Source organism: Dendrobium catenatum, unplaced genomic scaffold (genome assembly GCF_001605985.2).
Source record: "Dendrobium catenatum unplaced genomic scaffold, ASM160598v2 fragScaff_scaffold_1632, whole genome shotgun sequence".
In the NCBI taxonomy this organism is placed as follows: Eukaryota; Viridiplantae; Streptophyta; class Magnoliopsida; order Asparagales; family Orchidaceae; genus Dendrobium; species Dendrobium catenatum.
In genome coordinates this window covers 770,073-796,363 of record NW_021320094.1, presented here as the reverse complement: position 1 = coordinate 796,363, position 26,291 = coordinate 770,073, and the positions used below count along the sequence as shown (strand labels likewise).

The following is a 26,291-nucleotide window of genomic DNA, read 5'->3' as shown; positions in this document are numbered from 1 at the left end:
AGTTATGTCAAACGACCACCTAAGGTCCGGAGTTCTGCCAGACCACCACCTGAAGCCTGAAGTTCTGCCAGACCATCACCTGACACCCGGACTTCTGTCGTACAATTGATACTTATAATCTGATTTCCCTTGGAGGCGAGTCAGCCCATTTTAACCAACTCAAGTTCTAGTGGAATCATTTTCAACAAGCTCAGGCCCCATGATTTTTCCCTTTTTTTAGGGCTTTCCGCGTAAAAAATCTTGTGTTATTTGTGTTAGAGCTTGATATCCGTGCAACGCTAAGACGTAGTATTCTAACTCTATAGCCACGTATATTTTAGTTCGCAGCAAACTTAAATTACTTTTAAGGGATATGTTTAATTTTAATAATTTAGATTATATAAATTTTAACGTTATTGAGTTAACATTTCCTTATTTTTTTAAAGTCAGACCCTTGCATTATTCTTAAATAATGTTATTTTGTGTTGGAAAATTCAGGATGGCAGAGAGGAGCATTTGACATCATAATTTTGTATGAAGATCCAATACACATAGGACATAAATACAATAATTTGAAAAGTCACTATAGTTTTTATGTGAAAAACTCATAAGAAGAAATAATCAAAGATACTAGCCTAGTTAAAATGATTCTACTATTATTTATCACATCATTTCAAAGTTTTTAAATGGAAAACCAATGAAAAGAAAAAAAAAACCCAGAGTTTGCCATAGTTAAAATGATTTCACTATTATTTATAATCAATTATAAATGATGCCCCTATTTGAGGGAAGACATCAATACAATGTAAATGACATATTATGTGTTTGAAGTCGAAAGTACACTTTAGCAGGAATTCAGTTAATACAAATGAAGTTGGGAGTCAGAGTTGATCTCGACAACATGCATCGATCTTATAAATGACAATGTGTATTTATTAGAGCAGCTTAATTATTCTTAATAGTATTATTATGTCTGTAACACATATTTACTTAGTTAGTTTTCCACTGTCTAATCCGGGCATTACACGTGTACCTACCAATGCCTTTATCAGGCTATTTATACATAACCCTGTACAGTGAAATGTTTGAATATACGAAACATTATTTCCTCTACATCGTCTTCTTCCTTTCCTCTGCTCTGCACATCCGCACGGCCTTCTCTTAGGCTCGTGTTTTCTACATGGTATCAGGCCTTCTTCTTCTTCTTCTTCGTCGTTCCTCCAAATAATCATGGCCACTTCGCTCTCCGCATCGTCTTCCACCGCGGCTGATCCTCCTTCAAGTACTCCGGCAGAAATCTCTCAAATCTCACCATCCCTCAAATTCGTGGTCTCAAATCTCAAGACTCTTGTTCCCACCCAGCTATCTCCGGACAACTACCCTATTTGGCGCCATCAGATCTTCAAACTCCTCAAAGCCAACGATTTCGATCAAAAAGAATCCAACCTCATCTTTATTTCTCGTCACGTTACGTTTCTTGAAAATTCATTTCCATTTAACGCAAGCAAATCTTCATTGCAGGAACAAACCGATGACATTCCCCCCTCCTTATTATTACCTACATCTAAAGCATCTGAAATTCATCCAGTCTCAAGTCAGTAACCACATTCCACCACCGACTTGGCTAAACCTCCAACTACGGACTCACCGGTCATCAGCAACTCCGACAGCTATCCAATCCAAGATCACTATCCGCCAGTTCCTTCATCAACTAATAAACACCATATGATCACCAGGCTTCAGACCGGGTCGCAAAAACCATCTCGACGACTCAACCTACTATCCACTACATCCAAACCATGCGACCCAGATCCCACTTGCTTTACGGAAGCCAATAAACTCATCGAATGGCGTCAAGCCATGGCAGAGGAATTCATTGCTCTTCAACAGCAGGACACATGGACTCTAGTACCACCTCCTTCATCCGCTCAAATCCTGGGATGCAAGTGGACGTTTCGAAATAAATTCAATTCGGATGGATCGATTGCCCGATTTAAAGCACGTCTCGTAGCCCAGGGAAATCAGCAAGAGCATGGAATAGACTATGAAGAGACATTTAGCCCGGTGGCTAAGTTACCAACCATACGTGTTCTGTTCACCGTAGCTCTCTCTCATGGCTGGACCGTGCAGAAACTCGACGTTACGAATGCGTTTCTCCACGGTCATCTTAATGATACCGTATACATGACACAGCCACGTGGTTTCGTCGACGACAATAATCCGACGTTCGTTTGTCGACTGAATAAAGCAATTTATGGCCTTCGACAAGCGCCACGCCAATGGTATACTACATTTACACAATATCTTATTACGCTTGGTTTTGAATATAGCAAAGCTGACCCTTCTCTTCTCACGTTTCGTCAAAACCACACACACATTTTCCTCCTGGTTTATGTCGACGACATCCTCGTCACCGGCAACAATGACGCGGCAATTTCGTCAATCTTGGCCAAATTACATGCTAAATTCAACATGAAGAATTTAGGCGTTGCACATCACTTTCTCGGTATCAAGATTTAGAAATCATCAGATACGTATTTCCTATCTCAATCTACCTATGCTCTTTCTATTCTCCAATCCACTCAGCTCGGCAATTGCAACCCGATATCTAATCCTTCTTGTACAAAAATACCAGATCAGGTTCAGGAGGACGCTCTGCTGTCGACCCCGAGCACTTACAGACGGGTTGTCGGATCACTCCAGTACCTCACTTTAACCCGTCCGGACATCGCCTATGCAGTCAACGTGCTATCTCAACATATGCAAGACCCCTCCTCGCACCATGTCTACCTTCTTAAACGACTGCTTCGTTATCTTAAAGGCACCCTGACCTTTGGCATTCCAATTCTCAAAGCTCCGCTGATCCTGTCTACTTACTCCGACGTCGACTGGGCCGGCGATCCAACTACACGAAAATCTACCACTGGTCATTGCACCTTCCTTGGCAATACACTGATATCGTGGGCAGCTAAGAAGCAGACAACGGTCGCTCGGTCCTCCACCGAATCCGAATATCGTGCGTTAGCAGCAGCGACAGCGGACACGATCTGGTTAAAAAGATTGCTCAATGACTTCGGTACTCAGCACAGCCAACACATTGATCTATACTGCGACAATATGTCGGCCATCGCTCTAGCTCATAACCCCGTCTACCACGCTAGAACCAAGCACATAGAGATCGATCACAGGTTCGTCCGTGATCACATTCAAAACAGAGTAATCCGACTTCTCCCGATCAGCACAACGCACCAGCTCGCCGATCTTCTTACAAAGCCGCTGTCCACTCCCAGGTTCAAGGAACTGAGATCCAAACTGACTGTTCGCGAGGAACAATCAATTTGAGAGGGGATATTAGAGCAGCTTAATTATTCTTAATAGTATTATTATGTCTGTAACACATATTTACTTAGTTAGTTTTCCACTGTCTAATCCGGGCATTACACGTGTACCTACCAATGCCTTTATCAGGCTATTTATACATAACCCTGTACAGTGAAATGTTTGAATATACGAAACATTATTTCCTCTACATCGTCTTCTTCCTTTCCTCTGCTCTGCACATCCGCACGACCTTCTCTTAGGCTCGTGTTTTCTACAGTATTGACATTATTTGCGATGGTATGTGATGAAATTGGTAGGCATTGGAGTATCCAAGTGACACTAGTCAGGAGATTATAGGTCAATGAATCGTAGTAGAGGGAACAATATTTAGAGGATCATAGTTCGAACTCAGGTGATAGTGGTTTGAGTATCATAGTTGGCATGCAATGGTGGTCTGAGAACTATAGTTAAAATGTGACTGTGGTTCAAGGACCATAGTAGGATGATGATGGCCCGAATACCATAATCGATGAGCAATAGTGGTTTGAGGATATTAGTTATGTGACATTTGTAAGTTGGTGAAGAAGATTGGAAGGACTGAAGTCACACGATAATGATCAGAATATTGTACTCGGGTGATGATTGTACATTTATAAAACTATTCACCCGAGTACAATTATCATCCCTCAACTCTTCAAGAGCAGACTTGCTAAAATCTAGTTAGTTATCTTGATAAGTTCATATGATGTAGGTGATCTACCGAGTCGAGTTTGTGCTTGGATGATGACTTGATCAATCCTATGTGGATCAATATATATATATGTAGAATTGAATTTAAAAAAAAAAAAGAGGCCTAAAAAAGTGATGTGCTTTCAAAGTGGTGAAAATCTACACGTGGCAATTGCTTAAATATCGTTTAGAGGATCACATATTGACACTTTTATAAAATATTATAAATAAATAAATAAAAAGGCACCTTAGCTCGTTAGGTCCCTCACGTGGAACTTTCAAATCTGACTGGTCCAAATGCTTGCGGATCTTACGAGTTGCAAGCCCAGCTCACACGGGCCAGTGGTATAACGGTAAATTCTCAATGATCGTGAGAAAGGTCCCTCTTTCTCCTCTTGCACGCCTCGTGCTTCAACATGGCGCAATATCTCTCGTCCCTCTCTGCTGGTCCGCTCGCCTCTTATCCTCTAGCGAAATTACGAAAAAATCCCGAAAAAGCGAAAAAGTGCATGCCCCCTGGGAAACTTTTTGCCAGCCCCCCGTGGGCTCCACCATCTCGACCTCATCTCTCCCCTTCCCTTCTTGCTCAGTCATTTCTCTCTCTCTCTCTCTCCCGAATTCTTCTTTCTGTCTCTCAGGGTGAATCGAGCTCCAGAGTCTCTGTTCTCTTCCTACCATCTCTCGCAAACCTGTTTTCTCTTATTTCCCATTAGGGATTAAGGTGTGACTGAAGAGGCGCGCTGAGGAGTGGCGGAGATGCGTTTCCTGTCGTTTTTGAGCGATCGGTAACTATTCAGTGATCTGTTCTTAGATGTTGATATTTCTTTTGTGGTTATATCCTGACTGAAGTTTATTTATCCAACGATTGGTTTTCCTGCTTTTACTGGATTTTCCAAGCTTATGTTTTGCGAAGTGTTGAATCTGATGTGGTTTTGTTCCGAAATTGGACGGAGGAAGAAGGATGCAGGCGCGGTTATTTCCCTTTTTTTGTTGAAAAAAATATTAACCGCAGTGTTTGTTTTCCTTTTTATCTATTAGTGTTGTTGGGATTATACTTTTCTGGTGGTGGGCTGATAATTTTTTTAGCTTATTTTCCTTCTCTGAAAATTGGAAATATGCTGGAAATTTGTAAAAATTAGCTTCGGTTGGTAGTCTAGGAAGGTGAGAGTGTTTTGGAATTCTATAACTTGCCTTGGTTTGTTTTTGGGTAGTGTATCCTTCCTTTCGATGATTAAAAATGTTGGAAGTGGTTGCTTGATTTTATTATTAAATTAACAAGTACAAGTTCAACCTGGAGATATAAATGTTCGATGAAAACTGCATTTCTTCTAGCTGCTCGTTTTTAGAATCGATAAAGCAAACGTATTTGATTGGCTCTCTGTTTCCAACTACTGCAATTTCGAGAAAAGAATATGCAGCAAGTACGTTCTATGGAGTCCTTTAAGTGCCCCACTCTCTCTTCCTTCGAAGCTTTATTAATTTTTGTAAGGTAATTTGGCTTTTTTTGTTGGTTGAGCTGTAGAAAGAGTGCATGCATGGAATAGTCCGTCAAAATTCGTTTTTAATTGCAAAATGTTGGGAGGTCGTATTGTAATCTTCACTATCGAATCTAACTCCCGTAGCTGGCAACCATGCTAGAAAAATGAACCAAAAAAAGAGGTTATCATTGTCTTATATGCTTGCTTCATTCACGATCTGGCATGGAAGCATTTATGATTTTGGTAGGTGTTTTACGGCGATTGTTCCTTATGTTCATGATTGGAATGTTTATGGAAAAAACTGAAGCGCCTGCAAATTTTCCCTTCTCTTTAGATAATAGCTTAATCAAATAAAGACTGACTTACTTTCATTGTTTTTGAAGGTTTTAATCTCCATGCTGAAGATATTTTGCTAAGAGCATTTTAGTTTTTCATCAAGAACTGTTCTGTGAGTTACGTGGATAGGGGATTTTCCTTATTTCTATCTTATTCTGGGAAAGAACCATGGGCTCTCTTTGCGACTTTTGTGGAGATCAAAGATCAATGGTATACTGTAGATCAGATGCTGCATCCCTTTGCTTGTCTTGCGATCGCAATGTTCATTCTGCTAATGCACTTTCAAGGCGTCACTCTCGAACTCTTTTATGCGAGAGATGTTATTCACAGCCTGCGACAATTAGATGTATTGAAGAGAGTATTTCACTTTGCCATAATTGTGATTGGAATGGACACAGCGCTTTGGCGTCATCTTCAGGACATAAAAAACAGAGAATTAGCTGCTACTCAGGCTGTCCATCAGCTGCAGAGCTTGCCAACATTTGGTCTTTTGTTTTGGAATTTCCTCCAATAACAGATTCTAGATGTGAGCAGGGAATGGGTTTAATGAGCATCAATGAGAATAGCGCCAGTACTTATTGGGGACCCCTTCCTAACAGTTGTAATGCTGATATTGCAGACGAAAGCAAAATTAATAATTTGGAGAATTTGAATAAACCGAATATTCATATTGGTTCTTCTACATCTAGTCCAACTCCAATGATATGCAGTGCTGATCAAGAAGCTGGTTCAGTTGATTCAACAACACCTAAGGTGCATGCCATTTCTGCACTTTTGAAGGTTGAAACAATTGCCTCTAACATTGAAAATCTGGCACGTCTTTGCTTTCATGTTAAATCCTGTAGTCTTTTGTTTGAGATGTGCAAGCCATGGAATGTAAGAACAAGTTGTACAAGTAAATTCATGTAGATTATTACCAGTTTTTTAACAGAAAAGTAAGAACTATTAACTATCTACCAATTCCTGAGTTAATGAACATTCCAGGCATCAGGTATAAATAGATCGTATTGTTTCTGTAGGACAGAACAGAATTTGAAACAAATTTAGTGAAATCATTGGATGCATTATTTGATGGCTAGTCAACACATGAATCACTATATCTGTATAGCCGAATTACTTGAAAATGCCGCATGGTTGCAACTAGTGTTTAATATCCCTGACCCTGAGTAGATAATGCGGTTGACAATAGTTCAAGTAGAACAGTTTTCATGTATAGAGTGTCTAGTGGTCTCCTTAAATAATCTGGAACCTTTCTAAGCTCCCCCATGGTGCCAACCAAGAGTGTAAACTTAATGAGCTAAAACATCTTGCTTATGTTCGGCTTGTTTATCATCATGCCGAACATGTGTCAAACATTGACAACTAGTGCTGTCGGTAACTATTTAATGCATCTACAATTTCTTTTATATCTAACTTCTACTGTGTATGCAATAATAAAATACAATACAACATCAAGCCTTTATCCCACTATTGATCATCTACATGAATCTTTTTTCTTCATTGTGTCCTATTAAAAGTCAAATTCTCATTTAGATATAATAAAAAAGGCCAGTTTTAGTACTTTCTAACCAAGTCTTTTTAGGTCTATCACTACTTTTCTTAACATAGGTCAAATCTAATACATTTACTCTCCTAACTTGGTTATTGGAAAGTTGATATTTTATGTGACCAAACCATCTAAGGCGGTTCTCTCTAATCTTATCTGTCATTGGAGATACTCCAACCTTTTCACATATATACTCATTTCAAATTTTGTGTCTAAAAGTAAAGCACTCATCCACTTGAGCATCCTCATCGCTATAACAATTAATTTAATTTTATGCTTTTTTTTTTAATGGCCAACATTTTGCGCCATAAAACATTGTAGGTCTTACCGCCATCTTTTAGAATTTTCCCTTAAGTTGAAGAGGTATTTTTCTATCACACAACAAGCCTAATGCATTCCTCCACTTCAACCATCAAACTTGAATTATACTAATAATATTCTCATACATTTCACCATCACTTTGAACTATAAACCGAATATATCTAAAATGTGTAATCTTTTTAATTACTTGATCGTCCACAGTCACAATTCCCCCACTAGATATATTACTAGTGAAATTACACTTAATGTATTCGGTTTTAGATCTACTCAAATGAATATCTTTTGACTCGAATTTTGACCTTCATAATTCAAGTTTTCCTTCAACTCCCTCTCTAGTCTTATCAACAAGAAGAAAATCATCAACAAAAAGCATACACCATGGTACATCCTCTTGCAAATGCCTAGTAAGAGCATCCATGACTAAAATAAAAATATATTCGCTTAAAGCTGATGATGAGGACATCGGAGATCAAAGCTATTTTATCACCTTATCATTTTTATTTTGTCGTTTATCATCAAGAGAAAGCTTATAATTATTGTGCTCTAAAATTTAAGCGTGCAAACTTCCTTAATTTAATCATCCATGCTAATACGATTCACATCATGATCCTTGATGTAATCCAACTAAAATTGGAAAATACTTAGTCTAATCATCTTGTATTTAAACACAAGTAATAGCTCCTGCATATATATCTGTAATGACTTGAATATAGACGTTATTAACTGCTTTTCTAGAACTCTCTAGAGCATTTTTTTTGAATTTTATCATATGCTTGCTCTAAATCAATAACTATCATATGTAGATCCTCCTTATTGTCTCCATATTTCTCTATCAAACATCTCAATAAATGTATAGCTTCCATAGTACATTTTACTCAAAATGAATCCAAATTGATTTTGAGAAACATTAGTACCACGTTGTAATCCTCTATAATTCACTCACTCTTGTGCATCACCTTTATTCTTAAAAATAGGAACCAACACACTCCTCCACTCATTTGCCTTCTTTTTTGTCTTCAAAATAATATTAGAAAGTTTATAAGCCAAAAAATTCCTTCATCTTTTATGCATTTCTACATCTCTATTGGAATATCATCAGGTTCAACTGATTTTTCACATTTCATTTTTTTAAAGCATTCCTAATTTCTATATTACTAACACGACAATAAAAAAAAAATTCTATTTCCATTTAGGATTCTAAGGTCACTTATATTAATTGTATTATCACAATCTTCATTGAAAAGCTCAATGAAAATCTCATCCACTTATGAGGAAAAAGATTGAAATGTTTATAGTACAATTTATCATAGAACATAAAATGTTTTATTTGTTTATAAAGCATTTTTGATAGTTTTTACTTTTTAGTAGTAAAAAATTTGTGACAATTAGAACTTTGTGTAATATGTATATATATGAAAATAAATCTTTATTATTTTAATATATTTTTGTATACCAAACTCCTAGTGAACAAGACCTAATCGAGCTAGCTTTTGTTTGTTTTTTTGGCTCATTTAATAAGCAATTTGAAAAATCCTCTTTAAGCTTGGATTGCTTAATGATGAGTCAGTTACATGAATGTTTATGGAGCTGAAGGTGAGGATTTTCCTAATATCATTGTTGTATGATAGAATATCTTTGGCGGTAGAAAAATTTTAGTAGTTTAACTTTCTACGAAGTTTCAATACATGAAAAAAAAAAAGAACAATGCAAGTGACACCAAAGTTTTTATGAAAGTGGAAAAACATGTGCCATGTTCTAGTTGAAATGATTCTACTAGTACGAGTCATAAGTTACGAAGGATGCATTTTCTTATAATAGGTGAATATATTGATACAATTTAGTAAACATTAACTATTCTTTTCATGCTGGAAGTTGAAGGAACTTTGAGGAATCAGGTTTGTCTTTAGGGGATCGTTTATATTCGATTTGGTTGTTCTCCTTTGAGGATAGGAATTGGAGTTGGTGTTGATGACGTCCATTAACTTTATTGGCGATGACATACTTCTATATTGACATTTGCGTTGACAACAAGCATTGACTTTATAGGTGTTGATGTGCATTAGCATTATTGACAACGACAAGCGATAAAGTTAGCATACATCGATGTTTGTATTGATGATGTGCATCAGTTTTATAGGCTAAGGCATGTGTCAACATTGTTTGTAATGGTGTGCGATGAAGTAGGTGGAAGACAGTAGTCTGACGATGGTGTAGTTGGGGGTGATGATTGTTGGGTATCCGTAGTTAAGCAATAGTGGTCAAGAGATTATAGTCGAGAAATAGTGATTAGGAGGTTATAGCCGGGTGACAACGATAAAAAATTGTAGTTTGGCAATGTTGGTCAATAGACTATATTGTCAAGGGACGCTGGTTGGATGAGCAAAATGAGGTGACGATGATCAAGAGGCGTTGGTTGAGTTATGATAGTTGGGTGATGGCGGACGGACAATGGCAGTTAGGTGATAATGGTTGTGGCGGTGATCGTCAGTGTCAAATGTTGAGTGAAGCTCTAGAGTGCTTCAGATTGCCAAGCTCTCTCCAATTTCAATTTGAAGTCCAAGCCTCTCTTCATTTGAAGAATGAGGGTTTATTTATATATTTTTTAGTGATATTTAATAATTTTAGTCAAGATCTTACTCCATTAGATAGCCATAGTGATTCCTTTTATCATATAGACCATTCTCCTAGCATACGTGTGAAGAAAGCAAACAAATAAAGAAGTATTTATTGATATTCATCCACTTTTAAAATTGAAGAAATGTTTATTGAGATTCTAAGAAAAGAGATCAGACAAAGGATAATGTTTTGAGGTATCGAAAGCCCCTCTAAGTTGAAGGGATTGTTCTTGCCTTAAAAAATTTAGAGCAAAATCCAAGAAATGACCAAGATGTGGAAAAAGAGATGATCTTTGGTGTGATGTCTGTAAAAAAAGTCCAATCACACTAGAGAAAATTGTTGGGAACTTCTTGTCCAGCAACAAATCAGAATAATCTCTTTCACCCTGAAAATCAAACAAAGGAACTTATGCTTATCAAACCAAAGGCAAGATATTAAAGATAAAACTCATTCTCGACTTAAGATCGCCTTTGTTTTGGGTACGATAAGTCAATTCATACATGCACCTTATGAAGAACATGAGTGCCGACACAGTTTTTGTCAACTACTTGATAGGGAACCCCAGAATGGTGTTATTTTTTAAGAAAGGTGAATAATAAAATTCTGTACTTATGGTGATTGGTCAGGCTATGTAGTTGACATGAGATCTATATTTGGATACTGCACCTATGTTTGGAGTCATTAACATGGAGAAATAAGAAAATAAAATGGCGTGGCAAGGAACAATGTTGAAGCTGAACTTAAAAGCTTGCCTAGTGGGATTAGTGAATAAATTTGGCTTAAGTTACTTCTAAAAAAACTTCAATGATCAAGATTACTATGATATTATATGGTTGGTGATGATACTACTATAAATATAACACAACCCAGCCTATCATGATTGAACTAAATATGTAGAGGTAGATTAATGCTTTATCAAACAAAATTCAAATGGGGATCTCTATTTCCAACTCCGATCAGACTACCAACTTCTTGACCAAAGGATTGAATGGACTCTTATTTGAAAAAATGATTGAAAAGATTCACTTGTATGATATTTACAAACTAGCTTAATGGAGAGTGTTTAATTCCAACTACTGTATCCTATGAAAAAGGTAACTATTAAATACTTTTATCTCCTTCCATACTTGGTTTTTCCTTAAATGAATTTTGGCATGTTATTAGCATAAAAGATTGGCTGTTATTGATCCCTAGATGGTATCCTTGCTGGCTTGACTCACATATGAGCTTGTGTTGATTGTGGGATCTTCCTGTATGGCAAATCCTGTAAGAAATCATCCTCGACAGCTTTTAGATTGGCCCTGTAAGGAAGATAGACAGCTTTTAGATTGGCTCTGTAAGGAAGATAGCTGACGGTGGGCTGAAGAATAGCTGATTCCAAGGAATTCTTCAAGTATATTTAGTATTTTGATGTAATTTTCAGATTTCCCTTTTTTCAAAGATGTGTTAATTTCATCACTATTTTTGTCCTTTGCAAACCCTCATTAAAAGGACTAAGTTTTGGTGATGTGAAACTACATGCGGTGAAATGAGAATTGCACTTGAGAAATTAATAGAAGTAAAGATTTTACTTTGCTACTAAAACTTCTTGCTTAATCAAGTTGAGTTTAAGAATTAGACGATGATAGATTAAGTAATGCAATAAATCACATTTAGAGATTAGAAGAACTTTTCAAAATAACTTCAAGAATTCAAGTAATGCCAATAGCTACGACTAACAAAGCCCCAAATTTAAAGTTTAGATCCTTCACCTCGAGATCCGTCACTAGTATTTAAAGTGGTGGCTAGCGGAAGAGAACCGTGAGTAGACGTAGCGATGCCACTAATAGGCAAGTGATCTTAAGAGGACTTGTCGCCAAGAAGGAAGCCGGGTTCGGAGGAGCGGGTGGACGGCCGTCAATGATCCACTCGGAGTCTGGATGTTGTTTGTCGATGACGTGTATGAGAGTCGGTAGGATCCAATCCAAGTAGGCTCCAACAGTATCTTCGTCGGACTCAAATCCCGCGTCGAAGAACGGCGATCGATGGATGTCGAGGTTGCCGTGAGCGTCAAACACAAGTCCCCATTCTAATTCCGGATCCGCCATGCATCTTACGTGGAGGGACGAAAGCAAAAACGTGGGGAAGCGAGGGGAGGAAGGTGGCGGGTTGTAGGAGGAGGGGAATTAACTTGAGTGCTTGATGTGGTTGCTTAGAGAAAGGCTCCAAAGACAAAAACTGAAAATTTCTGCTGTAATTTCAGTTTTTGGTAGAGGGGGGAGGGAATTAATTTGATGGATTCAAATTAATTCAAATGGGTTTAATGGGGCGGTGAAAGGGGAAGAAATTTGGGCTGATTTTGTGGTGTTATTATTGTAAAATTGGAAGGGGAGAAGAGCCCATCAATGAGCCGGCCACATGGAGGGGAAGAGAAGGCTTAAGTATTAATCAAATGGGGCCCACATAATTAACTTCAGATTTAGTCAAAATCTGAATCGAGATTTCAGATTTTCTATGGGGGAAAGTTTCCTAATTCAAGGCAATCAAAGGAATTAATTATAATTTCAAATTTGAATTGAAATACAATTAATTTGATTGTCTACAATCAAGGATTTAATTTAGGAAAGCCATTTATGTGTCATGGAGAGATTTGAAATTTGAAATTTCAAACTCTAGAAGGGAGGCCGGCGGCTGGAAGGGGGGAAACGGACCAAGAGGACGGACTGGATGGCCGGCGGGTGGGGTTGTTTGGCTGGCCGGCGGGTGACAGGACTGCTGGCCGGTGGAAAATTGATGCCAGGAGGCTGGCAGTTGTGGCTGCTTGGAGTAGGAGGTGGCAAGAGCAAGGGAAAAGAAATCAGACAAGCTTTTTTTGGGATTCCCACGTGACTTCCACTCTCCACAATCTCTTCAATCCAAATCCCCACGACGACGACGTAATCACGAGAAATGAAGGAAATTAGTAGAGCAAGGAAACCTAGAACTCACAAAGAGATCTAGCTTCTCCTACGAACTCACTAAGAGATCGAGGAGGTTTGCACTCACAAAGAGAACAAAAAGTGTAGAAAATTTTCATTCATCAAAAACTAACTCAATCCAGTACATGATGCCTCATATAAGGAGGCCCAAAATAAAAGCTGAAAAGACAGAAATGCCCTCCGGGCTACATAAGCCAAACAATTCCCTCAGGGGCAAACTCGGAAAACTAAAATAAATATGAAAAAATGCTGTAAATAAATCAGAAATAGAGGCTCTGGATCGTAGCCGTCGATTTGCGTCGCCGGCGATGATACACGTGTCGAAATCTGATGTCCCCATCATTTGGTCAACAAGAATAAGAAAGTTTTCCCTGTTTTTTTTTTTTTTTTCTCTCTCTTTTATTCTCTTTTACATTGTATTTAACTACACTTGATCACGGACATCACATTCATTCTAAAGAGAATTTTATCCTAAGAGCATGTTTAAGTATAGCGAAAGTTGTCTTATATATTGTAGCTAAAAGTTGGTCACAATAAGGAACTTCATTTATCAACAAATATTTAAGAAATCCTTTTACAAGACAGTCTATCATGTTGGATTTTGAATTTGCTTACTAAGTAGGTTGCATGCAAAAGTTCCATCATTAAGACTACTTGCAACGGCATTTAAAGTTGTGCTTGGTCTATTTCTCTGCCTTTCGGCTTCATTAAAACCAATACTAGAAAATCATGAGAAAAAAAGTTTTATCCCCTGATAAGATTGTGCATGTTTTGCAATTTCCAATGTAATGTGCATTTAGTGAAGATTCACTTTTTGGTTGACTTGTAGCCTTCTAATGCTGGAATGAAAGAGACTGGAATTGACAAAGATGATTTCTATGATGATTTTTCTGTAACTGTTGACTTGAGTTTTGAGAACTATGAAGAACTTTTTGGCACATCTCATATACATTCGGAGAAGCTTTTTGATGATGTGGGGATCGACAGCTTTTTTGAAATGGAGAGTTCTGCTGCCAATTCCAACTGTCAGGGTGAATTCACTGCTGAGGTAAATTCTAAACTTCTTCTGCGACCTTAATGCTAATAGCTTCCTGCAGATAGGATGGCTTCCTCCTGTTAGGAGTAAACTATATCCTATTTATCCATTTTTCAACACTGTAATTCTTATGTTTCATTTTTCTTGTATAGAGGGCTTTTGTGATCTCTGCATAGCATATGAAAACCCAATTCCAACTATCAGGGTGAATGGACGTTTTTCTGAAGGGTTGCGTCCCTTGGGGTTATTTTACTTGATTTTCTCTTGTATTTTGAGCGTGTAGACATTGAAAACGATGCATGTGAGAAGAGAAGCAAGGTGACAGTTAGAGAAAAGAGAGAAATGTACTTATTTCTCCCAATTTTCATAGTGGATTTCTTGGCGTGGTGTGGCTCCGTGATTTTTTGCCCTATTTTGGGTTTTTCCATATTAAATTATGGTGTCATTTACTTTTCTGCTGCTTTTACTTTCTTATTTGTTTTGTCATTGTGGTGTTTGCTCCTCATCTTCCCCAACACTTGCATCAATCGTATCATGATCATATAACATGGCTTCTCAAAAGTGCTTGTAAGAGAGTGATAAAGAGCAACATAGCATAAAAGCATAAAAGCTTGATCTTCATCATTAACCACATAAACATTCCTCAATTCCCAACTGATGAATTAAACATTCAAATATGATTTAATTTTCACTGATTTTGATAAATTTTGTTAGAGAAGCTTTTCATTATGTACGAAAAATCTAGCTTAAGCCATGAATGTTCTACAGTTGTCTCCTTTAAGATATTTTGTTTAGCATCCCCCAAACATAGCTAAATTGCTAAGAGATCATTCTCACTTATATCTATTTTTGTCTTCTTCATTCATGATTTCAAGCATCTTGTTAAACCCCATGAATGCTTCTATAAGTCCGTGTTGGACTAATACATCATGCATCTTGGTTCTCCCAAGACAAAAAGTCTTTGAGCCATCAAACTTCTCAATCTCAAACTTCATGATTATCATATTTCTCATAACCTCTTTTTGATTTCAGTTCTTATGACGGGCAAGGAAGATGATCCAAAAACTAAATATAGAAGAGATTAAAAATCATAAAGGAGGATATCAATATTTATGTAGTTTGGCTTAAGTAAGCTTACGTCTACGTCCACACAAAGATTAAATAATGCACTAATTTTTAGAAGACATGAAGAATTATGTTCCATTCAAAATTAGAGATATTGAAAAGAATAGCACTTTATCTAATTTAGTAAAAAATGATTTCTTCTGCTTAATAAAAAATGAGAGTTAGACATAAAGAATGTGCTGTTGTTGCTCCTGTCTTCGCCTCTTTATCATAGGAGTTAAAACTATTCATTGCCATGAACATTAGCTACCATCAAGTATAAATGAACAAAACTTGTTAGGTTAGTCACCATCTTGAAAATTAAATATGTATTGAGTTGTATAGCTATCATCTTAAAAAATTAAGTATGAATGATTCTGTTAGGCCGACCTAGGAGGGGCTGTTGAATCGGTCCAACCTGGACCGGTTTACTTCTATAGCCGCCGGCCCAAGCCTGGGGGCGGAACCAAGGGGGAAGGGCGGATGCCCTTGTGAGCCCAAGCAATTAATTAAATGGGTGTTTAGGATGAAATTTGAATTATGTGTTGTTTAGGAATTTTGTATTTCTCCTTCGGCTTTAATTAGTTGCTAATGCTAGAATTAGGGTTTCATCTTGAATTTGAAATCTAATTTGAGATCTAGGGTTTGTGCTTTTTGGCTCTAGGCTTTGCTAGAGAATTGAAGAGTTATTTCTTCCCCTCGAATTGAAGAAACTTGTATCTTGTATTGTTTTTCTTGTTCGTGGATTGAATAGAAAAAGCTTCCCTTGTGTTTTTCTCCAATATCCTGAAATTCCTGCATCTTTTTTGCTGTTTTCTTTCTGAAATCAGCATATTTCTCGCTATTTTTATTGATTATTGTTAGGTTTGCTTGCGAACTCAAGTATTTCCCTAGGGTTACTTGCGAACTCAAGTATTTCCTATCATATTGTTAAGTTTGTACTCATCTATCTTGAAAAATAAAATTAAATCTTATCCAAACTAATTAATGAAATTAGACTCCATCTCTAATTGTGACTGCTTAATCATACAACGAACACTGAAGCATTCATCAGAACATCTGCAAAGGGCCATTATTGACAAGTTTATGAATTATGAACTATATACATGATATCAATCAATGACTATAGTTCACTTGAATTTATGGTTGGAAAGCTCGTTCCTGTAAACGATCAATGGCCATCATGGGGAACTTGTATGTTTTTATTGTCCAGATCATGCTTAACTGCGGCCATCATTCATATTGCAAGTTTGCTAACGTTAATTTTACAAGATTTTCTATCATTAGTTACATCAAGGCCTCCTACCACATTAATTTAGCGATCTCAACTCTAGCTGCATTTTATACAGATAGGCAGATGGACAAGGGAAGAGCTTATGCATTTGGTTAATGATAAAAGCTTCTGCAGTTTGGAAGATTCTTTTTCTATTACAATTAAGTTAGGCGTTATGCTAAGTGCAGAAATATGCGTTGGACTCCATACACTTAGAGACAGCACCTATTTGAAGGTTCAAAAAAAGTATAGACAAGATGAAAGTTGATACTGCCCAATTAGATTCTATTCTGCCATGTTTTATAAGTTTAATCAAAATACAATATTAGCTATAATAGATTATTTCAGCATATGTGAAAATCTAAATAATCTTTCTATCTGTTGCTTATTCTTCTTTCTTTTGCATGTGTGCTTGTGCTGTATGTGCCGCACATGTTGCAAAATGCCCTTGTTATTAGCATTCTAAATTCTTTTTCCATTTTAAAATTCTCTGGTAAGGAAAGATGTATGAAGTATATTTACTAAGATGAAGGCACTTATATGCATTGCAGAATTCTTTTGTATTGAAGCTATATGCTGAATTGTGTCGATTCATGTAATGTACAGTATAAAATCAAATTTTCAATAATCGAAAGTCTGTTATTTTTTGTTCTGTACATATTTTTTGTTTTCATCCAGGAGAAATATTCTTTTAGTTCTATCCCTTAGTCTGTATAATCTGCTGTTCAGGTCAAATCCCTGCACGCAGGATGCAGTAATGCTGTATCTGCTGATTCCGTGATGTCAACCATGGTGGCAAAAGCTGACTCGAGCATGTCTATTCCAGCAAGACAAGCTCATTCCAGCTTATCGGTTTCCTTTTCTGGTTTAACTGGTGAGAGCAGTGCAGGCGATTATCAAGAATGTGGGGTGACTTCAATGCTTCTTGTGGGTGAAACTCCATGGTATGCGCCTGGTCCTGAGAGTTCAATACAGGCTACTAACCGGGGTAATGCTGTCATGCGTTACAAAGAAAAGAAGAAAGCACGAAAGTAAGTGTGAGCCTCCTCATAATTTATTTTGGCGTTCGGAGTAAATTACAAACTTAAGATACTTGATATATCTTAATTTCTACTGTCTCCTTTTTTCTTTCCTTTGGAAATGTTTGCAGCTGAAGTAAATCTGAATCTCCTCTGATCCCCATATGTACCAATGCTTTTAATTGCACAATTGGGTTTTAAGGCATTTTTCTTTCCATGAGATGAGGCATAAACCTTGATACATTTTTAGGCGTAAGCTAGATCATTTAATAAATAAAATATTAACATCAAAATAAGATAATTAAATGTCCAAGTAAGTTTAATCAAAAGTTATACAAGGCTACAATCAAAATTAAATAAATAGTCTCACTCATTCCCATTTCAACATAAACAAGTAGCCTAATGTCATAATTTGAGTTTAAAAATCTCTTCCACTCTCAATATTTAGTGGTTCTTTATTAGAATCATCATTGTACTTTATTGTTTTCTGTTCTCCCTCATATTAAAAATAAGGAAATGAATTTCCAACAACAATACAGGAGGCGTTAGAGGAGAAGCAATTGAAAGTGCAACTATAATTTCAATGTAGCTGGATCAAGTGTAGGTATAAGGGTCCTGCTGTTGTGAGTTTGAGGTCATGTGTTTTTCTCGAATTTGGTTTAATTTAGGTATACAAATAAGTTTAATTATATATATATATATATATATTATAAATTAAAATTTAAAATTATCTGAACCCTAATTTTCAAGTTTTATGCATCTTCAAAATTACACTGAGGCTTCTTTGAAACCCCCACCCTATTATAGATGTAAGGCTCATTTAGCAAGCATTTGATGTTATGCCTTATTGTCTTTTTTTTTTTAAATTGCATTGAGACGAGTCTTTAAGCAGGCCTTATGGATTGTACTGAGATGTTGATACTGTATGATTTAAGATTTAATGAACATTTATAATGTTCTACTTGGATATTGATTTGGGGAATTGTAAAATAAAATAACATATGAAAAAAACAGAGTATATAAAAGAATTAATTGTGTAATTTCTCAAGATCATTAAAATGAATTTAGATTGGCAAAGGGGCTTGTGAAGAAACACACTTAGTGACAATGTCATTCTCTATTTGCCTTATGGTGACCAGCCTCCTTTGTAACTCCTAAATGGAAGACTAGTCAAAATTTGTCTCGGTGAGTAGGAACGTCTTTGTTTATAGGTTTACGGTGTATTGCCAACAAGAGGTTTTGCTTAAATATGGAAGGCTAATCCATATTATATATCAGATCACCTCATTTCTGAGTTAGATCCCCCTTTTACAGTGGCTTTTCTTCTTTCCCTAAAACCAACAATACACATAACTACAATAGGGTGAGCATAAAATCTAATAGATCACACAAAATGTACCAGAGAATTCAGTACACAATAATAGAGACAATATGAATGAATGTTGTGTAAAAAATCAGATCTTGTCAAGTTGCCGACTTATGTCTATTGGACTATTGCAGATGCGCACTAATATGTTGGTAAGTCTAGTTTCATGTTAGTGACTAAGAAAGATTATGCATGTTGAGTTTGTGTTTATAGTTAATTAAGCATGGTTATAGGTCAATATGCTTAGGGGCATGTCAGAGAAGTAGTTCAGATGATGGTAGCAAAATCAAAGCATATGTAGAGACAGTAGTTAGTTCGGGATTATGATTTATTTTACCAATTTTCCTTGGCTATATCGGAGAAGTTAGAGGGAGAGTTGATTTTAAGAATCCACAATCTGAACTCCAATGGAAATGTGCATCAATACATGTATGCATCGAGAATGGAAGTATCCTTCTAATATATCAACTAAGAACTTTATATATCATCCTCTTTGAACCATTATATGTAAGTAATGGTATACTTTTCACATAGATGAATTATAGCAGCAATGGTTATAAGATACTTGATAATTGAATATACACACATATACTTAAATTAGTTGTACATGAATAATGTAATATTAGCAAAAGAATTTATGTGCATGCTATATAATCCAAAGTATATTCCTAGCAAGATCATAACATACTAGTATATAAGGGATTGTTCAAATCTAATTAATAATATAAAATAAACAAATTGACGCTGGCAAAGGGGGCGACACGGCGACAGACAAGAACGCCAACAACTTGCCGGCTCTTATACCAAATGACGCCGGCGACGGATACAATACGCGAGCTGCAGGAACTGGAAGCCCACGCATAACCCAAGAACTCCTTGAGAGAGGGATCACCACCTGAAATTACTTCAGGATATAGAAACCCAAAACAACTGAGTAAAAGAACTCAAATATTATTAATCTCCAATCTCCCTTTTACAATTAATGTCTATATGTATAAATTGACAAATATAGCAACATAAAAGGCTACAAGCCATAAAAGAAAGCACTACTCCTATACAGCCATATAACTATCAAATGACGCCGGAGCTGAGCTGATTAATCCCGATAAACTTCAGGCTAGTTTAATTCCAATAGGAAATACTTGAGTTCGCAAGTAACCCTGGCGGGAAATACTTGAGTTCGCAAGCAACCCTAACAAGAATTGGTGAAAACAGTGTGAAAATTTCAAGATCTCCATTGAAAGTCCAAAAAATAGTAGATTATATTATAGGAAAGTGGAGGGTTGCATTAGGTAATCGATAGCCAACATAAAACTTGTCGAATAATCATGACATGAATCCTTTAAAAGATGTTGTTGCAAGAACAAGCAAAGATACAATTGATCCTCAATTCGAGAGGAGGATCATTCTCTCCCAATCTCTAGACGATGAATCTAGAGCCCAAAGCCACCAAGAGAACTCCAAGATAAAATAATAATCATGCATGCCCTAACCCTAACCTCTCCTCCTCTTTAAATACATATCCTCATAATAAAAAGCTTCCTAAAATAAACATAATTCAAAATAGCCTCCAATGCTTTAGCCGCCCTCCTCTTCCCTCTCTATTTGCCGCCCTAGGGGGGTCCACATGCTTGGGCGGGATTGATTAAGGAGGTGGCTTGGGCCGCCTCCTATAGAATTGAACCGGCCCCACCTGGGCCAGTTTGATTGGTTCAGGGGGAGAACCGTAACAGCAACACGGAGCCCTCGCCACCCCCTCCCCCCACACTTTTTTTTAACTGCATTATATTTCATAGAGATTAATCCTACTTTTTCCATAATAACATTTTCTTAACTTAACCCTTATGAATATTGGCCTCTAGCCATCTGTAGATTGTTTCGTTTTTCTTTATACTATTGAATGATGCTTCTTTCTCTTTCTACTCTTTTGGACAGGTTTGAGAAGAAAATAAGGTACGCCTCTCGCAAAGCTAGGGCAGACACTAGAAAGCGAGTGAAGGGAAGATTTGTCAAAGTCGGCGAAGCTTATGACTATGATCCACTATGCCAGACCAGAAGCTGCTAAATCTACAACCTTATCCTACCATCCCGCAGCTAAACTTCAAGTTAGCAGTTTTTGATAGTTGAATCTGGCTTCTTCTTTTCACCTTTTCCTTTTTGCAATGGAGGCCCCAAGATCTTGCTGTTTGGGAAGAAAAATGTTTTCTTCCTGGAGTGCAAATTTTGCTTGGATTTTTTTTTTTCCATTGTTTGAGAAAAGGTGTATCAGCCACTTCTGCTAGTATTGCCAGGATCCTGAACCGATCTATTGGCCATTCTCTTCTCAGTTCCTCTAGTTCATACTTTCTGGATGAACTCTTAGGCTTCGTTTGGGACGGCTTTCTTACTACTTATTGAAGTAATTTTTTAGTACAAAAATTTAATTTTTATATTAAAAAGCTGCTTTAAGAAGTTGTAAGAAAGCCGCCCCAAACGAAGTCTTAATCAGATATCCATATTGATCTATTCTACTTCCTAGTCTTAACTAGCATTCCACTATAAATGTCTTGTGTAATTTTTGTTCATCCTCTATGAAATTTGTAAAGAATAATGTCTATTGTGAAAAATCGCTTTGTATGTATGTATTCAGCACGTGAGAGAGAACCATCTTTGTATCAAAGGTTTGAATAAGAGCTGGAAACTGTAAAGTTGGGCTTACTGTGATTTTTGTTGTAGTAGAAAAACACTGTAATTTATTATCTGGATTTCTCTCTGCTCGGTGCTGTACTATCGCAGAATAAGGCATTGGCATTAAAATGAAATATTTATCATTTGATATTTGATATCTCTGTGGACATTATAAATTATGGCATTGAGATTATGTCATACAGGTAACCATCTCCTCAAGATTTTAAAAATATTGTATTATGCCTTCTTTGCAAGAGAATGTACGCTTTTTATTGATGATATTCTTCTTGTTGATAGCAACAAACGAGAATAGGAGAAATATATTTACCTTCACAGCGAGCGAGCGAGCAAGCTCCCATCATTACTTCCGATCCAACAAGGAGAACGTCATCAAAATTTCGTGACTTCCGATCCGACATGAATGGAACATCGTTGAAGGAGTCAAATAAGCGCGAGAAGAATGTCGTCGAAGGAGCCGAATAAGCGCGTGAATGGATTAAGTTTATTGATGATAATTAAAATTGGATTTAAGAAGTTATTATTACTTAAAATATTAATTAAGGTTTCGTTTGGGATTGTTTTTTTACTGCTTCCTAAAATAACTTCTTAGATCGAAATTTTAAAATATAAATAAAAATCCATTAACTATTAACATAAGTAAAAAATAAACTAAAAAAAAGAAAGAAAAAGAAACTTCTCAAAATTTAAGGTCTTTATATAAGAAAAAACTCCTAAGCAATTCTTATGTCCATAATTGTTATTGAAATGCAAAGTTTTATGATTTATTTACAGTTTTAATGCGATGACTAGCATACACATTGCTTCTTTTTATTTTGTATTATTGTGATATAGGACTATGATATACCCACGGAGTTATTTATTTATAACTCACCCCTTTAGTTGATAAATTTATTTTTTCAGATAAACCCCCTATGGACTAAATGGATGAAAGATAATGTTTTATTTACAATAGGAAAAAAAAAACGATGTTAAGTTCTTGTATAGTTTTGTTTTATGTTTAAATTAGTTTAAATACTTCTTTTTGTAAATATATGCATTTTATATGCCAATTATATTTTTTCATCAAAGTCCTACTTCGGGTTCTGATTGAGTACCCACACTCTGCGTGAGCAGAATCGCTCACCCACGCTCACACATGGTCACTTTCGGGATGTCGTATCCGCCTATACCCATAAATTTTTACGCTTTTTAAACGTAGTACGCCACGAACTAATGGCCTTGGGGCTTGTTGCGCTTTGCTTTGGCTGTAAAGTTTCAAGCCGCATATTAAAATTTACCATGGTCGCAACATGGTTTAGTGTTGCACACTACTTTTATTAATTCATAAAAGTATATATTATAGATTCTTTATATCACAGTTCCTGGTAACAGACATATATAAAATATAGAAATATCAGGATTATTAACAAAACTTAAAAAAAAAAAAAAGAAATATACCTACAAACTTGCTAGACTAAAAACATCAACCATATATGCTCTACCGACCTTTTACCTCTGCCCTCACAAGAAAATGAAATGCAGAACATCTAATAAGCTAACACAGCTCAGTATATTATATTATCCAAATCATTTTTTAATAATATCTAAACCAATAAGTTAAAATAAAGCAATTATTTCAAGCTTAATAATAGACTTATAGTAGAGTGGTGTCATAATAGTATAGGGTTTTGCATATAACTAAGCATGTTTTCAAATTCAAAACATAGTATGCTAAGCATGATGTAAAGTAGGCTGAACATAATGTAAATAAACACACACTGCTGAGCAAAGTAACAGAACTCTCGTGGATATATATGTATAAATAAAATCCTCTGAACTTCTTAGAAGAACACATAATATCATCCACAGATGCACAATATATAAATCATGTCACATAACATTACAATTAAGTAGTTAAACATAAATTGGATTATTTATATAATTTCAGAGATTTGCCCTTCGGATAGCATTTTAGCAATCATATCCAGTGCAATATAGTAAAATTTTATTGACTCAGAATTCTACTAAATTATCAAAGATTGTGCAGAACTATATTTTAGAGATTTAATTATTCTACAGTGCTATTTTTTGATGCCAAGGTATGTTTCTATAATTTTAGAAAAGCAACATTGCAAAAATACCGGACATAAATTTTACTGAAAAATACCTAAATATCCATAACTATGTTCTTTATAATATACCAGAAGTTACATGGTGATAGTTTCCCTGATTAAAAATTATCTCAATTCAAACACCATAATTTTATATTTTTTAATCAGGAAAATCTCAAAACCATCGAATTATCAAAATTGAGATAAACAAAATGCAACACATCTCGAACCAAACAACTTTTAAAATTGGGTCATCAGCTGGAAAAAACCCAAGCAGCTCAAAAAGGATTCTCTCTCTCTCTCTCTCTCTCTCTCTCTCTCTCTATGTCACACACACACACAAGCCGACAACCCAAATAAAATTAATAGAATGAAATAGTGGATTTGCATATTTTAAATATTAAATTTTGGCTTGCCACACGGTGCTCACCATGTCGCTCCCTCAGAAAGCCCACAACGCCACCTCCAATGACGTCACATTGAATATTTAGCCAAAAACCCGATAATGCTGGCATTGAAGTGTCGCCAGCCCAAGCGCCACAACGCCCCAAAAGAAAAAAATCAGATTTGCTCAAACATGCCAATAGACCATGCGACCTATTTTAGATCACATGTAGATTCTTACATGCACACAGGATATTCCCAGACATATGCAGAATAGTTCAAATGTAGTAATTTAACGAATTACCTTCAATCTTGTTTGGTCAAAACGAGTTTAATAGTCCACAGACTTTGAAGGTATCACAACTCTCCCTCCTCTTAAAAATATCATCCTCAATATTTCAAAGCTCATATCAGTAAAACCAATCAAGATATAACTGCATCAACTCAGACTCTTTTTCCAAAGTAGCTTCACTTTTAGTTTTGTGCTTCCACTGTATATTGACCATTGGAATATATTTAATTCATAACTTCCAAATATCATTTGTGAGATTCTTTTTTGTTTTTCCCTATAACTAAATTTTGGACGTATCTCAACCTCATATGCTGATAATATGCTTCCAAAATTAGATACATACTTTCTCATGGAAGACACATGAAATACAATATATATGTTAGATATGTTGTCAGGCAATAATAACATGTAAGCGGAATTACAAATCTTTTCAATAACCTTAAAAGGTCCAATGTACCTCTGACTCAACTTACTCGTTCTTCCAAATCTACTGACATCTTTCATCATGCTAACTTTAACATACACAAAATCACCTACTAGAAAATTCAAAGAATAGTGCTTCAAATCATAATACTTTTTCTACCTATCCCACACCGTTGTCAATATATCTCAGATCACATAGATCTTTGGTATAGCATCATCCAGCAAAGGTAGCCCTAACATTTGCTTTTTTCCCACCTCTATCAAGATAAAAATGTTCTACATTTTCTCCCATACAGAGCTTCATAAGTGGTCAAACAATGCTTGATTGGAAGCTGCTATTGTAAGTAAACAATATCAAAAAATATAATTTTCTAGCTTATGCCAAAGTCCAATACACACAATCTCTGAAGATCCTCAATATATGAATAACCCTTTCAGACTGTCTGTTAGTCTATGAATGATAAGTTGTACTGAAGTGCAATATTGTACCCATACTCTACTAAACACCTCTCCATAATGCATAACATGAAGGTAAATTTATCATTATGATCATAAACAATAACCTTTGGAATATTGTGTAGTCGAATAATGTCCCATATATAGATTTGAGCCAACCAGTCTACAAAATTAGTCTGTCTAATCGAAATGAAACGCACAGACTTTATTGGATGATCTATCACGACCCAGATCACAAAAAAAAAAATCATAGCAAAGTTCATTATTAAATCCTATTATTTTCACTCTGGAATAGGTAACGACTGCAAAAGATAACAAGGTCGCCAATGCCCTGCTTTCATTAACTGACAAGATTCACATTTCAAAATAAAATTCATCATATCTTTGTTCAATTCGGGGCACTAAAACATACCTTTCATATCATCATTACATCTCATTGTTTGCCCGATGAATCATATAGTATGAATAATGTGTCTCGTGTATAGTATGAATAATGTGCCTCGTGTAGAACCTCCGTCTTCATATCTTCAACAATAGGGACCCACAATATATTATTGCAGAATCTATCACCATAATCAAATATTTGCAGTTTTGATTTCTCACAAGAATATAAAACCCGAAAATAGGAAGAAAAAAAAAACCATGGAGTTACACCACACCAAGAAATCCACTATGAAAAAATATGAGAAATTATAATCATCTTCATGCTCACTCTATCGTATTCATTCTACACTCAACTCCAATCTCCAGACATGAATAAAAGAGTTTCCCCAAGTTACACACGTTTCTTCAATTGAATACAACTCTTAAAAACGAAGAGAAAACATACTCAACTAACTCTTATTGCAGCAATGTTGTACCCACAGAGCCTTGACGC

The 26,291-nt window shown here is 36.1% G+C and overlaps 1 protein-coding gene across 2 annotated transcripts; it reads left to right on the top strand.

Annotated features, from left to right (window-relative positions):
• Positions 1-4,619: 4,619 nt before the first annotated feature.
• On the top strand, positions 4,620-21,833 carry LOC110099055 (zinc finger protein CONSTANS-LIKE 9). 2 transcript variants are annotated; one of them, XM_020826076.2, is made up of 5 exons: positions 4,620-4,814; positions 5,891-6,623; positions 14,113-14,331; positions 17,426-17,727; positions 21,017-21,833. In XM_020826076.2, the coding sequence occupies exons 2-5, from the start codon at positions 6,012-6,014 to the stop codon at positions 21,144-21,146; spliced, it is 1,263 nt and encodes a 420-aa protein (XP_020681735.1). In that variant the 5' UTR covers positions 4,620-4,814; positions 5,891-6,011; the 3' UTR covers positions 21,147-21,833. The 2 variants fall into 2 exon arrangements, with proteins under 2 accessions (XP_020681735.1, XP_020681736.1); XM_020826077.2 differs by having other exon boundaries at positions 4,621-4,814; positions 5,891-6,596.
• Positions 21,834-26,291: the final 4,458 nt, after the last annotated feature.

Coding starts and splice junctions, on each gene's coding strand:
- LOC110099055 (XM_020826076.2), top strand. CDS start 6,012: ATGGGCTCTCTTTGCGACTTTTGTGGAGATCAAAGATCAATGGTATAC. Junction 6,624..14,112: donor CCATTTCTGCACTTTTGAAG/GTTGAAACAATT, acceptor GTTGACTTGTAG/CCTTCTAATGCTGGAATGAA. Junction 14,332..17,425: donor AGGGTGAATTCACTGCTGAG/GTAAATTCTAAA, acceptor TCTGCTGTTCAG/GTCAAATCCCTGCACGCAGG.